This window comes from Pyrgilauda ruficollis, unplaced genomic scaffold (assembly GCF_017590135.1).
Source record: "Pyrgilauda ruficollis isolate IOZ18807 unplaced genomic scaffold, ASM1759013v1 scaffold11, whole genome shotgun sequence".
Lineage (NCBI taxonomy): Eukaryota > Metazoa > Chordata > Aves > Passeriformes > Passeridae > Pyrgilauda > Pyrgilauda ruficollis.
The window spans coordinates 5,731,111-5,744,765 of record NW_024509210.1 but is presented as its reverse complement, the minus strand read 5'-3'; the positions used below and the strand labels follow the sequence as shown (position 1 = coordinate 5,744,765).

Below are 13,655 nucleotides of genomic sequence, written 5' to 3'. Positions count from 1 at the left end.
GTCAGTCCCTCACTGAGCTGGGGAGCATTACTCACACTCACTGACACACTGTAATTGTCTGTATGAAGGAAAGACACCACCCCATATTCATCTGAGCAGAGTCAATTACTGCAGAGCAGCCATCTAACCTTTTCTCCTGGTTCTGTGGGTTTTATTTTGTTTCCTGATATAAGGTGGCCCAGCCAAATCCTAGAATCAGAGAAAGAACTGCCTCCCTTTAGCTATGTTTCAATAGATCAAATGTAACAAAAAAAATTTTTTCATATCAGTTTCTAAACACCTGAAAGATTCAAACAAAAAGAGCTTGGGCTAACCTACATCTGCTGAATCTTATTTAAATACAGAATGCTTTGTCATCAGATATATTTAACCTCAGACATAAGAATACAGCTGCTTCAGAATTAGGCAGAAGTGAATAGATGCATGTGAAGACTCTATTTAAAAAGATTAATTCATAATTAGAATGAAGTCTAGGGAGAAAAACCCCAACAAACAACACCACAGGCTAGCAAAGAAAATATTAAAACACTTTTTTTCTGGTTTTAAAAAGAATGGATTAGTTTCTTTGGAATGTGAATCAGGAAAAGCTATTGAAAAAATGAAACATTTGCAGCTCTAAATTTGCTCGGGTTCCCTCAAGAGCTGCTCTAACTTTCAGCATTGTGATAAATGTTACTGTTCACCAGATTACAGGGAAGGCTTTTCTGCTCTCCTCACATGAGCAGATTCTCTCTGTCCCTCTCTCTTCCTGGCAGCAAAAGTTTGCACCAAAGGAAACTGTATTAAAGAGAATAAAAGCAGAGGGTGTTAAGTTGGTTACATATTCAGTGAATGAAGCGACATAGTTACAAACAGGAGAATAAAGGCAGCAGCAGAACACAAAGCTGCTGTGTTCCACAAACCAGCTCAAGAAAGAAAGTGCTATTTGTGAAGGAGCAGCTCTTTGAAATTTCACAGCTTGATTCAGAGCTTTTGGTGCCAGAGAAGTCCTGCATGCCTCACTGAACTTTAGATCAAGCCCTTCTCAGTCTTTTACATTGCTGCACTTAACATTAAAGAATGACGTATTTTCCTTCAAGGTTAATCCTGTTAAGAAGTATTTTTAGTTACAGATAGCAAAGTTTCCCTAAAGGAAGCATTTGACAAGTTGTGCAAAAAATACTGCAATAGAAGTTTCATCTTTGGGCACATGTATCTATTTGGCAGCTCATTACAGGCCTTATCTACTTACTTGAGGAAATAATAAACTTTGATAAGTTTTATGGAACCCAAAACCTCTGAAAGCTTTTGTGATTAAAACCACTACACGGTATTACATAGCCCTTCAGCTCCGCAAATAAACCTTTAAGATCAAGTGAGAGAGAACCAGTGAACCAGTAAAGAAAACTGGACATAAAGACCCGTAACAGGCACTAAAGGACGTTTTGACCGAGAGTCCACCATATTCCCCCTTTATTTCCCCCCTCATCTTATTCATTCTGCAGAATACTAGTCCAAAGCAGGCATCAAGTTGGGATCAACCACTGATTCAGTTTCTGATACAACATAATCCCTTTCTACAACTGGGAAGCCCACCAGGTACCTCCAACACTTTAACATGCTATGAAAAGGAAACCTCGTGTTTTCTGTTTTGTTTGTGCACATCCACCTGTGCAATACAGCAAAAGCACTCACAGTCCCACAGTGCCTCATTCTTGCTCACACAGGTTGATGCATGTGCACATTTGGCTTTGCTCTATGTGGCTGACATGACTCCAAGGACTTCTTGGGAAGGACCTGCATATGGTGGGAAAAAAAGAAAACAGCCCAGATGATGATTCACTGGGTGTGGATTGTTTTCATTAGGAAAGAACAAAACCCTGAAGCCAAAGAATCCTGTTTTAAAAGGAGGTTTCCACACTGAATGCAGACTCCTGCCTGGATCTGGCAGGCATCCTGCTGGCAGGGGCAGGGATACTGCACCTAGCAACGATACCAGTGAGCTCCAGCAACTGTGCCTGGGAACTTGATTTCCCCAGGAAAAAGTTGGGAGCATTTGAGGGGGGAGAGCCTCTCCCAGCTATGTCTTGCCAAGCGCATGAGAGACGACAGCCCAAAACCAAGCACAAACCAGGTTCCTGTTTTAGAGTTATTTAACTGACACCAAATTATCAGAAAAGTGACACAGCTGTTAAAGCCTGGCATTGGTAAAGCTGGTAAATTTAGGCATACCTTGGAGGCAGATGTCACCAGAGCATGTGTACTGGTCTACTGGATTTTACTGAGTGGTTTTATACTCTGACACAAGCAGAGTGTTTGAATCTGGAACAGTAACACTTCAATAAAAATTTGAAGATTCTAGTTCAGTCCTGTAAAAACCAAGACATCCATTGATCATAGGCCCAAAATTTCCCCCAGTCACTTGTAAAGGCCTCAAAGCTACAACTCAAGCAAGTTGTTTTGTCTGGAAATCACAACAAAGGCAGCAGCTTCCTTTCGTGTCCTGCTTTCCCAGCACTGCAGTCTTTGCCAGATTCCTGTTCTTGCTTCTAACAGATGAAGTTTTGCTTGCATGAGTGCTTGCTGAAATCTTAAGCACATTTTCCTTAAGAAACAGGGGAGCAAAACAGGCTATGGCCCAGCAAGCCTGGTGAACTGTTCCCAGCGAGCCCAGGCTGTCTGCCTTTCCATCCTTTCAGCTTCCTTCCCTTCTCCTGGCTGCTGCAGTGCCAGCTTCTGCTTTTGTGCAGGACTCGGTTCCCCATTGTTACACCAACTCCCTGAGAGAGGCAAACCTTTTCCATATATGCTGATGGAGATTTGGTTCCTGTATTCCCATTTAAAAATACACTGCCTAAAGTTCAGCTGTTTCCATTATAGTTATTACTTGTCACTTCCTGCCCCTTCTGGTCTTGGATTTAACCACCAAACTTCAGCCAACACTCCACTGCAAAATCTTGACTTTTAAGGAAGAGGCTCACCTACACTCTGGGATTAATAGGTGCCTATGTAATTCTCACTTGGAAAATTAATCAGACTATTAAAACTCACTTGTCCTTTCTAGAAGCATAAAACTAAAACAACCCTTTCCCCCCCCCCCCCCCCCCCCCAAATTATTTTCCTGCAGGTGATGGGAGAAACTATTTTGAAGCTAGCCTACTTCATAAAATCCAATCACTTACTATATTATCTTGAAGAAGCAATACTTAGGAAGATATTATTAATGGAGTTAATGTTGGATTTAGTTTTCAAAAGCAGTCTCAACCTGATGAGTCAGTCATATGGCATCTGAAATGGCAACATGCCTAGAAAGGCAATTTGACATTTAAAGTGACATTAACCCACAGGTTATCATGGGTTGGAAATTTCTCCTGCAAAATGAAAGGACTGGAAATGGAACTAACGCATCAAAGTTCAGACAATCAGCCCTTTTGTAACAAACTCTGATAAACATCTCAAATGAAAACAAAGGAATTGGGAGTGGAGGGAGAAGGTAGGAAGCATTTTCCACTTTCCTCATCATACAGCTGGGAAAAAATACAAAAGTAAAAATAAAGGCCTTTCTGCATTTCACTTTTTCTTGGCACTATTACAGCCAGAGACTTAGAGACCTCCTTCAAACTCTTTTCCCACATTTTTCCTCTACTAGGAACTGGTGTTCCTTCACGCAGTCCCGCCTGGTCACATACATAGAAGCCTGCATGAAGGAGAAGTACATTGTCAACTCCCAACAGCCCTGCCCAAACGGAGCCCCAGACTGCCAGAAGATCATGTAAGTGTCCTAAATAAAACCAGTGAAGAAAACAGAATTTTCTCTGAAGTATCTAAAAGATGTTTTCAACAGTACTGAAGCCTCATCATTATTTCTAGGGGAGTTTAAAACAAATTTCTATCTTCCTTGGTAACTGTGACATTTTGGAATAATGTGTTTAATAATAAAATGCTCTACACCTCACAGAGTACTATAGAATTCAGGATCAGTCCAAACTTGATTACAAAGGACTTTATTACAATAAATCTAATGCCTAGACCCTTCCTCTCCAGGTACAGGACAGCTCTGAAGCCAGTCTACCAAGTGAAACAGAAGACTCTGAAGTCCTTGCAGTGGAAATGCTGCCCTGGATTTACTGGCAAGGACTGCGAACAGCGTGGTAAGCAAAGCTGGAGAACAAGTATAGGAATCAATGACTAAATGCCAGGCACAATGGCAAGATATAAATTTACCTCATTTTTCTCCTTTTTTTTAGAATTGATGCCTTGTATTTTTCAGTCTGCTATGTCCCAAATCACTGATACTTTGAGACAAGAACAGTTGTAATTAGCTGCAATTAATAGTTAAATAGCATTAGCTACTTATTCTTTTGTTAATAGCACCTTTGTAATGGTTACACATGAAGAAAGGCATTAATTTGCTGGAAAGCCCGTCAGATGTGCATCTTAGACAAGTCCATCTAGGAATGCCTAATTCCAGGCAGAAACTGGTGACATCAGAAAGCAACACTTGTGTGTGAAATGCCCTTATGGTCAGTTCACAGGATGAAATAATGAGTTGGAAATCACAAGGTGTCCAAGTTCAGAGGAGAGGGCAGCCCTCACTCTGCAGTCTGCATTGCTCCTCCTCTCTGCTTACCCTGGCTGCAAAGGCACTGGCTCCTTGAGCAGGGAGCAACTCTACAGCACAGGCAGGAACAGTGCCCATACTCTAACCTCCAGGAGAGCTCCAGGTACAGCCTTTAGAGTGAACTACTGTAACCCACTGCACTGGTGAATAAAGCAGTGGGGGCAGCACGTTGAGGGAGAGGATTTTGCCCCTCTACTCCGTCCTCCTGAGACTCCACCTGGAGTCCTGCATCCAGCTCTGGGGTCCCCACCTTAAGGACATGGACCTGTTGGAGTGAGTCCAGGAGCACCTCTGCTATGGACACAGGCTGAGAGAAGAAAAGGCTTCAACAAGACCTCAGAGCACCCTCCAGTACCTAATGGGCTACAAGAGAGATGGAGAGGGACTTTTCACAAGGGCATGTAGTGGTAAGACCAGGAGAAATGGCTTCAAACCGAAACAGGGCAGGTTTAGTTTAGGTATTAGGAAGAAATACTTTGCTGGGAGGGTGGTGAGGCAGTGGAACAGGTCTCCCAGAGAAACTGTGGGTGCCCCATCTTTGGAAGTGTTCAAGGCAGGCTGGATGGGTCTCTGAGCAGCCTGGTCTAGTGGCCCTGCCATGGTGAGAGGGTGGGAATTAGATGGTTTTAAGGCCCTTTCCAACCCAAACCATTCTATGATTCTGTGATCTGTGCAGCTGCTAATAAAGCGAGAGGGGAGACAGTGTGGTTTAAAAACTGAATGGTGGTTTAAAAATGGCATTGACAAGATTTAGCAAATAATACACAAAAAGCAGAATTTAAACAGATTCAAGAATTTAAATGGAATGAAGGGAATTTAAATGGAAAAAAGGTAATTCCCTCTTGAAATTAAGTCAACCATAACAATAAAGGCAAACATATGTCTGAAAATGTTTCCACAATCTACGTCTAACTCACCTTCAGACTCCCCAGATGAAAATCTCTGTAGGTTTAGCTTTTCTTCACAGATAGATTTCATTTGTGGGTTGATCTCTTGGTGAACTTCATTCATAATATTGGAAAGATATTACCAAATGCAGTGCAACTATTTTAGTCTCTCTATTGTTACATTCATTGACCAAAACCAGCTCCTCCATCAATATCTTCTCATTTGTACAGCATCATTCACTGCTGCTGCCACCAGAATGTTCAGGTAACTGTGGAACAACGAAGAAGAATTTGCAGATCTCTAGATGGGACCCCCAGAAAAGAAAAAAAGCCCCATTTATTTGCAATAGACTAATTTCTTATGAGCAAAGCTTGGCATGAGTTAAAAATCCCCACACTATACTGCAAAGCACTGTCATGCATACAATGTCGTTTGCCAGTGCAAGGAAAGTAAGCTCTCCAGAGAATGTGTTCTTTCCCCAGGAAGCCTGTCTCCACACCATTTACACAACACATGAAATTCCTGTGGGGTCTTGCTAAACTGCAGTAGTTTCTGCATCTAAAACATTTTCACAGCTATATCATATCTCAATTGCAGATCCTAATTTTATTCTGGTGCCAGGAACTGAAACTGAAGGACAAGAAGAAGAGTTCTCAAACCACAGTATGTGCTTGAAGTTATTTTGTTTGTCGTCCTTTTACCTCTCAGTCACTGAGCAGAAGAAGAAAAGAGAAAAACAGATTTGAAGCTGTAATTTTGAAGTGATAAGCTATGGACAAACTCCTTAGTGAAAGCATTCTCTGGGAAAGCTTTGAAACAATACATTTACTGACTTAAATGAGGGCTTTTGCTGTAACACTCTGTGAATGTTCACAACAAAGCATCCCAAAGTTTCAAAGCTGTTTGGTGAACAGTGAATGCCAGCTGGTGCAGAGCCTTGCCCCTTACAGTGGCATGGATGTTAACCCCTTGCCCTGGAGTGGGTTCACAGGAGAGCACACCATGCTCACAAAAATCTACCAGAAAAGCAATCCACTGAAAATGCTATTTTAGAACAGCCCCCCAGTACGTCTGAGACTACAATTACATTTGTATCTCAAGCACTCCACCCTACCAGTGTAAGTACCACAAATGACCCTCCCTTACCACCTGGGAAGTGGTGTGGCCTGCAGCGCTATGAAGTGCCTTTCAGCAATTAGCTTCAGGGAAGTATTGCACCCTTTGAAATCTACAGCTCAACTGCACAAGTATTTATTTAGAAAAACATCAGTTAAAGGGCCCCTCCATGAGGCCTCACACTTACACACTGTGCTTCTGATTCCTCAGTGGAATGTCAATTGCTCTTTCATCCCCTCCTTTTATTCTAGGCTGTTAAACCTTGCCATCCTTTTAGTCAATGGCTTGAAAAGAGTTAGTATTCCAAAACATTTTTATGGCATGGGGAGATTTCTAATTAAGAGCATTTTATTGCCATCATGGCTGTTGTAGCTGAAATTCTCTGCAAATATTTGGATATATTAGGTTTCCATCACTGTTCGAAAAAATCCTTGCAGATAAACTGCAATTTAAGGTGCCAGAAATCAACAGACCCCCTAAATGTCAGTGCAAAATTTTCAGAATGAAAACCAGACAGGTGTTCTCAGAGGTCTTGCATGAATACCTGTCACCTGGTCGCTGCACTCTGTTGCATGACTTTGTTTTTCTAATCTTGTGACTAGTGTCAACATCAGTGGATTCAAGAGAAATGTTCCAAGTCATTCAGAATCATGAGGCTTTACTGGATGATCTTCAAAGTGATATTCATCAAGCAGCCAGCACCTTAGGTGACTTACAGAGACTATTTGAGAACAACGGTACAAGCATGGTGTTAGCAGTGAACGAGAGCAATTCAGGTGAGAGGTCTGATGCAGAATTATCAACCCATGACAGGCGCTGTGAAACCACACAAATCAGAAAGAAAATGTGAAAGCAAAAATAACCTGATATTCCTTGGTCTGCTGGTTGCTTCTACAGAGAGAAAAAATGGGTGCAATCCCAATGCAAATGAATGAACCAAAGAGTAACTTGAAATGGGAAATGAGAGGAAAGGCACTGTTCAGAATATGCCTTAATCACAGAATAAAGAGGTTGCTTATATTTAAAATTTGTTAACCTCACTATTCCGCTTCTATGGCTTCCTCTCTTTTGTGGGGATGCAGAGTTTACATCTGTTCTTTTTCCATACTTATGCTGTACACTCTGATGTGTGGAATAGCATACTGGTGTTACATGAAAAAATGAAACATTTGACCCATCTCTGGAACACGGTTTCTGCCATATACTGGAGTGGGAAAAAAAGAGCTGCTGAATTTAACCTACCATAGTGAGCCACTGGCTTGCAGAAACATTTTCTAATGATACAGACTACACAGTACTCAGTGAACTTCAAGGCACTAGAGTTTGAACTTCAAAGTTAGAAACTGAGCCTTAGTATAATTCTCATATCCGCCAGATACCTTACAGATTTTTCAAGTTATTTACTCCTAACCTGGAATATTCAGCTGTTAAGATGCTGTATAACCTTGTGGAGTGGAAAGCATGAGAAAAAGAACATTATGACACAGTCAAAAAAGGAAGAGCCCACTAACTGTTAAGAAAATGGACAGTTACGGCCACTGGAAAAACCACCTGTACACAGGTTTCAAAAAAGCATAATTTTTAAGATAAATGGGGAAGTCAATACATATCCAAGTTATTTTCTGCGCAGTCTTAGACACCATGTGCTTCATAGTAACCTTGATTTAACAACAGGCTATTTTTGCAATTGTTGAAATTTATCATGAGGTCAGATTCTGGGGAGTAAGACAGCAACTACCATAGAAAAATGAACACTTGAGTTAACCTGTCTAGATTGCATTCCAAAAGCGGAATTTAAATTTAATTTTTTTTTTTTTTCAACTGTATTAACAGATCATCAGGAAAGGCTTCTGCAGCAAGTTTTGTTTCCTCACGTGGAGAATTTTCTAAGAAAACATTTTAACCCAGTGTGGGCAAGCTTCAACAAAAGCTTACAGAACCTCTCCAACGTAGTAAGAAATCTGTCCCATGATGTGGAAGCCAACAAGAAAAGCATAGAAAGATTCCAAGAAAGCACTGTGCCCAAGAAGGAATTCCAGGAGTTGGGAACTAAATTTGAATCAAAAGTCCAAGAAAACATAGTGAAAGTTGATCAGGCGAAAAGAGATATAGAGAACAAAGTGCACATGCAGCAGGCTAATATTCACTATAATCTCAGCATGATCAAGGCAGATACTGACACAAGACTCAAGAAGCTTCATAAGATACAGCAGTCCCATTTCTTAGCTTTGAACAACAGCATAGCAAACATGAAACAAGAGCAAAACCTTCTTGAAAATAAATTGGAAGCTTTGAAAAAAAATTTAACAGAGCTCTCTTTACATCATGGTCCCAAAGATGAAAACAGCCAGTTAACCATCAAACATATGAATGAAATACTGTCAGGGCATGCCAAGCAGCTTAAAGAACTTTACATGGAGTCAGATGTGGCCTTTCAGAATATTGCAGTTTTAGAGAGGTGGTTTAAGGAGTTAAAGAAAAACATCTCAAAGTACAGGCCAGAAGATCTTACAATAACTTTAGCTGAGAAATCAGTTATTATGGAAGAAAACGATGCAGCAATGGAAAGGCAGATATCAGAGCTCAACTACACTCTCTCAAACCTTCAGGAAAACTATTCAGATCTGCTGCGGTACATGGAGGAATGCAATTGCCAGAGAGTATCTACTGACACTGATGTACTGGAGGAAGATCCAAGGAATAGCACTTATTCCCTTGAGGACACCCAGTCAAAGGATATGAAGCACTTGGAGTCAGTTTTCAGAGATTTCTTCAAGAGTGAAATTGAAGAGCTCTCCTCAGCTATTCCGTCCATCCATCTGTCTCTTAACCTCCGTCAAGAAGAGAACAGACAGCTTCAGTCACAGGTTACGGCTTTTTCAGAAGACATGGGCTTGCTGAAGAGGAAAGATGAAGAAATTCATCGGCACATCAAGCATCTCAACAGCTCTTTTAGCTCTCTTTTGAAAGACGCAATGCGGCACGAAGAAGCACTGGAGGCTTTACTGAGACATGAATTTCTGGATGTCTTTTTTGAAGATGATTTTAGTAGCCTAATACCATCAGTATTTCAGCTGCAAGAATCTCTCAGGCACTTTTCAGATAAACTGCAAGAACAAAATATGACTTTAGAATCTCTTAGAAGGAGATTTCATCCCTTGGAGAGAAGTCACCAGAATAATCATGATGCTCACTTGCCTCCTAAGCACCCCGAGGAGGAAACACAAACCTCCTCTACTCTACACGAAGTCAGCAGTCAACGCAGTGTCATAGAACACATGGAACCTAACTATGAGGCTGCCAAAGATGACTCCTTGGAGAGCACAGCATATAATGATATCATGACTCTGAAGAATGATATCAAACATCTGAGCCTGGCAATCAAGAGGCATGAATCCAGAGGTGACCTAAGTCTCTGCTGCAATCATACAATAGCAAATGTAATTGAGCCACTCAATGTTTCTGTAGAAATTCTCTCTGCAGACTTAGCAACCATCAAGCGGAATCTGGAGGAACATCTGGTGACTTTCAAGAAACTATTTGGAAGTAATGAAGAATTAGGTGCCTCAAATATAAGTCTGGATGTTACAAAGATTCAGTCAATGCTGCAGAAAAAAGGGAGAAGGCAACAGAAAGGTCAAGACAAGCAAAGAGACAAGAAAAGGTCTGAGAACCACAGAGAAAATACACAAACAATAAGTGGAAGAAATACAGTGCAGACAGAATTTGTGGAAAAAGGTGTGTTCTTTTCTTTCACTTGCTTATGTACAGGTCTAGCTTCTTTTTAGGCCCTGATACAAATTCCACACACAGAGATAGCAGTATTAGTTATAAGAACTATCAGGTATCTTGTGGGATGCTAGAGGGAGAAATTCTGACATTACTTATATCCTCCCCCTCCACCAGTTTAAATAGAGGGAAAAAAGCAGTTTGAATGAGAACCAAGCTGATATTCTGCTGTACTGTGGTTAAGACCAATAAAATAACACCTGTTATTGCTGCTAGGAAATTGGTCTTGAACTAATTCAACTTGAGGTGTTTAGAAGACAAATTTTGTTTGTAGATGCTCATGTTAATGCTGTAGCACTCTTCCCTTTGCAAGCTGATGTGGACTGCTTCTTTTTCCTGTTACTTTGTTTCTTGGCTCTGGAAGGAGTGTACTCAAAGCACCAAATCCTTCTCAAGACAAACAGATGCATTAAATGAACTGCTATAATTTGCACAAGTGGAACAGGCAGCACTGACCAGAGAGCACATACTCTCTCTCTTACAACCAAGCTTCAGAGAAAAGTTTTCAGCTCATACTTCACTGGGACTGGCCAGTTCCCTTTCCCTATAAGCATGTGACCACAAGCACCTGGTAATTACAACCACCACAGCTTTAACATTGGCTTTTATGATTGCAGTCCTTGCTATGGACAAATAACAGAACAAAAATCAGCCCCTTTAGGCAGCTGTGCTGCAAAACTGTAGTTAAAACTGAATAAGCAGAGAACATACTCTCAACTGATTTATTTTTGGGACAGTAAGAGAGTGCTATTTTTTCCCCCTGGGTGGTCCCAGCATTATACTTCTCCAAGAGTTCCAGGGAATCATTTATTTACTCCAGTGTCTAGCTTTGCAAAGAAGCATATAAAAATCAGGCCTGATAGGGATTCACCTTATCTCCCATCCTGATGATCCTGGGGACAGAAGAGCGCTCACTCACTGCTAAAATCCTGTTCCTCTTTCTTTTTCAGACTCATTGGTGGCATTCCACGTGGGATTCTCAGAAAGAAAGGATAAAGAAAAAACTGTGAGGTTTAATGAAACATACCTCAATTATGGAAACAGCTATTTCTCTGAACATGGCCACTTTAAAGCACCACACAAGGGTGTCTACCTGTTTGTCATCTCTGCGGAGTTCAGCTCAGGACCAGCACTGGGACAACTCTCCTTCAGCCGTGGGTACAAAAGAACTCTCTCAAGCAGTCAGAGGAAAACCCCACATGGAAACACCATGACTACTTTTGCTATAGCAGAAATGGAGAAGGGGGAGACAGTGTGCTTTGAATTGCTGCAAGGCTCTGTAGTGAAGCGAAGCCCGCCTGGGACAACTATGGGTGGATTCCTAATATCTAAAACTTGAATAGTGACATTTATGTTTTATTAATCTCCTTCCATAGGTGCAATGGATGCATTCACTATTGCTTCATCTGTGATGTATTCAATGCTACTGCATGTGTTTAAACATAGCACTACCCTAGGTTTGTCTTCATGCTTCTTTTCTGGAAGTGTTTGGCTTTTGATTAGTTGCTTATGAGCAGCAATGATATTTTCTTTCAAGTGAAAAGCTAATGGTTTGGACTCCAGACGTATCAGCACACACATTCCCAAATCCTTCCAATGTGAGAACTGCACATAAATGTTTTGTGGGACTTCACTTAACACAAATTTCTCCTTCCCCTTGACAAAAGAATATCCTCTCATGACAAATATCCCCAGTTAGTGGCAAGGAAAAGATTTTAGGTAGGACTGCACACTCTCATGTTATGTGGATGGTACCTTAAAACCCAGAAGCCAGGGCAATTTTACCTTTTAGTTCTCTGTGGACCACAGACTATCTTGGCAACTTCTGCAACTCACTCCAATGTTTCAGTCTGTGCACAACATGAACACTAGAAGAAATCCATCAAACCCACTAAAATTCACTCTATTGCCAGTATTTGCAAGCAAGGATCTCCTAAATGGTCCAGTCTTTGTTTCTTGGCCTGTGATGTATTTCAGCTACACTGCAAAAATTTAAAGCATTGTTAAGATGAATTACATTTACATTTAGACACTACGAAAATATCAACAATATTTTAGAAGTATTGGTGAAAACACAGTTTATTTCTAAAGTTAATCCTAGAGATTATCACGAATTCAGCCCAAAGTTCAGTATTTAGTAAATATTTTAAAACCAAGCAAGCAAAACCAAAATCAAAAGGCAAGCTCATTGGCCTGTTTCACTGCTGAATATAAATTTGTGATGAGAGTAAATCAAAGAGTAGAACTTCTGAAATGTAGAGGGTTTTTTATTTCCAAAACTTCGAAGTGACCATGCCTGGTCATGTCTTAAACTTTTCTTTTGTCAAATAAAACTTCCCAAAGACTTTCACTTTAAAGAAGTCCAAGTATTGTGGTATTTTTATCTATCCCAATACCTTACATAGCAAGATTAAAACAATTAAATTTGCCAAAATGAAATGCACTTTGAAATTCCTAGTATTTTTGATGAAGATATAAATTATTACGCCAATTGCACCCTTTTGAGGCAGCATTTTTTAACAAATCTATTCTGCTGTTAAGAATTTTCCCCCACCTACCTTAGTACTCTAAGCAATACTAACCTATCATTGTTAAAAACCCCAAACACATCGGTACCAACACACAATGCACCTAAAGCAACAGTCTGACAAGCAGACAATACCTATCTTTTGAAATAAAGCTACAAAGCAATTTCAGCTATTGACTTGTTGAGAAGATCGTTTTTTCTATCCTGACAAATCCAAGAAAACTAACAACAAAAAATCTCCTTATCTCCTCCTGGCCAGTGCTGATTTCCACAGGAGATGCCCAGGCTAGGTGTTTCTGTTTTTCTAGCAGGGAGCCATGGCTCCCACTGCTCTGCTGCAGGCAGCACTAAGTGCCTGCAAACTCAGTGTCATTTCCTGTCCCGCTTTTGCTCAAAATATCTGAGGGACGAAACAAGAATAAAATTAAAAGGGTGAAAATAAAGAAAAGCATCAAATTGTAAGATTAGGTTCTTTCAGTACAAAGCTACCATCCTGGGGTGACTCAGATGGGTTTTTACCAGTGTTCCTCCAATTCCTGACTTTTGTGGTGGCAGCATTCTGCAGAGCCAGGCCAAGTGTGCTGCCTAGGTCAGGGTGGTTCAAGGAACATCTCATCTTCAGTGCACACCCATTCTGCACCTACCAGCCAAGTTCCACAAACAAGCACCACTGGGGAATATGTGAATGTTACATATGGGGGATAGGATACACATATGTATTTCAGAACTCTCTGT

At 40.8% G+C, this 13,655-nt stretch overlaps 1 protein-coding gene across 4 annotated transcripts in view; it reads left to right on the top strand.

The window, feature by feature from the left end:
* MMRN2 (multimerin 2) overlaps positions 1-12,753 on the top strand; it is a 37,186-nt gene extending 24,433 nt beyond the window's left edge. For 2 of the 4 annotated variants that reach the window (XM_041473292.1, XM_041473284.1), the window contains 6 exons: positions 3,629-3,751; positions 4,024-4,130; positions 6,086-6,151; positions 7,207-7,380; positions 8,438-10,342; positions 11,344-12,753. In XM_041473292.1, coding sequence (XP_041329226.1) covers positions 3,629-3,751; positions 4,024-4,130; positions 6,086-6,151; positions 7,207-7,380; positions 8,438-10,342; positions 11,344-11,732 — 2,764 coding nt within the window. In that variant the 3' untranslated portion in view covers positions 11,733-12,753. The remainder of the gene's footprint in view (positions 1-3,628; positions 3,752-4,023; positions 4,131-6,085; positions 6,152-7,206; positions 7,381-8,437; positions 10,343-11,343) is intronic. The other 2 variants (XM_041473300.1, XM_041473309.1) reach the window with 2 other exon arrangements.
* Positions 12,754-13,655: the final 902 nt, after the last annotated feature.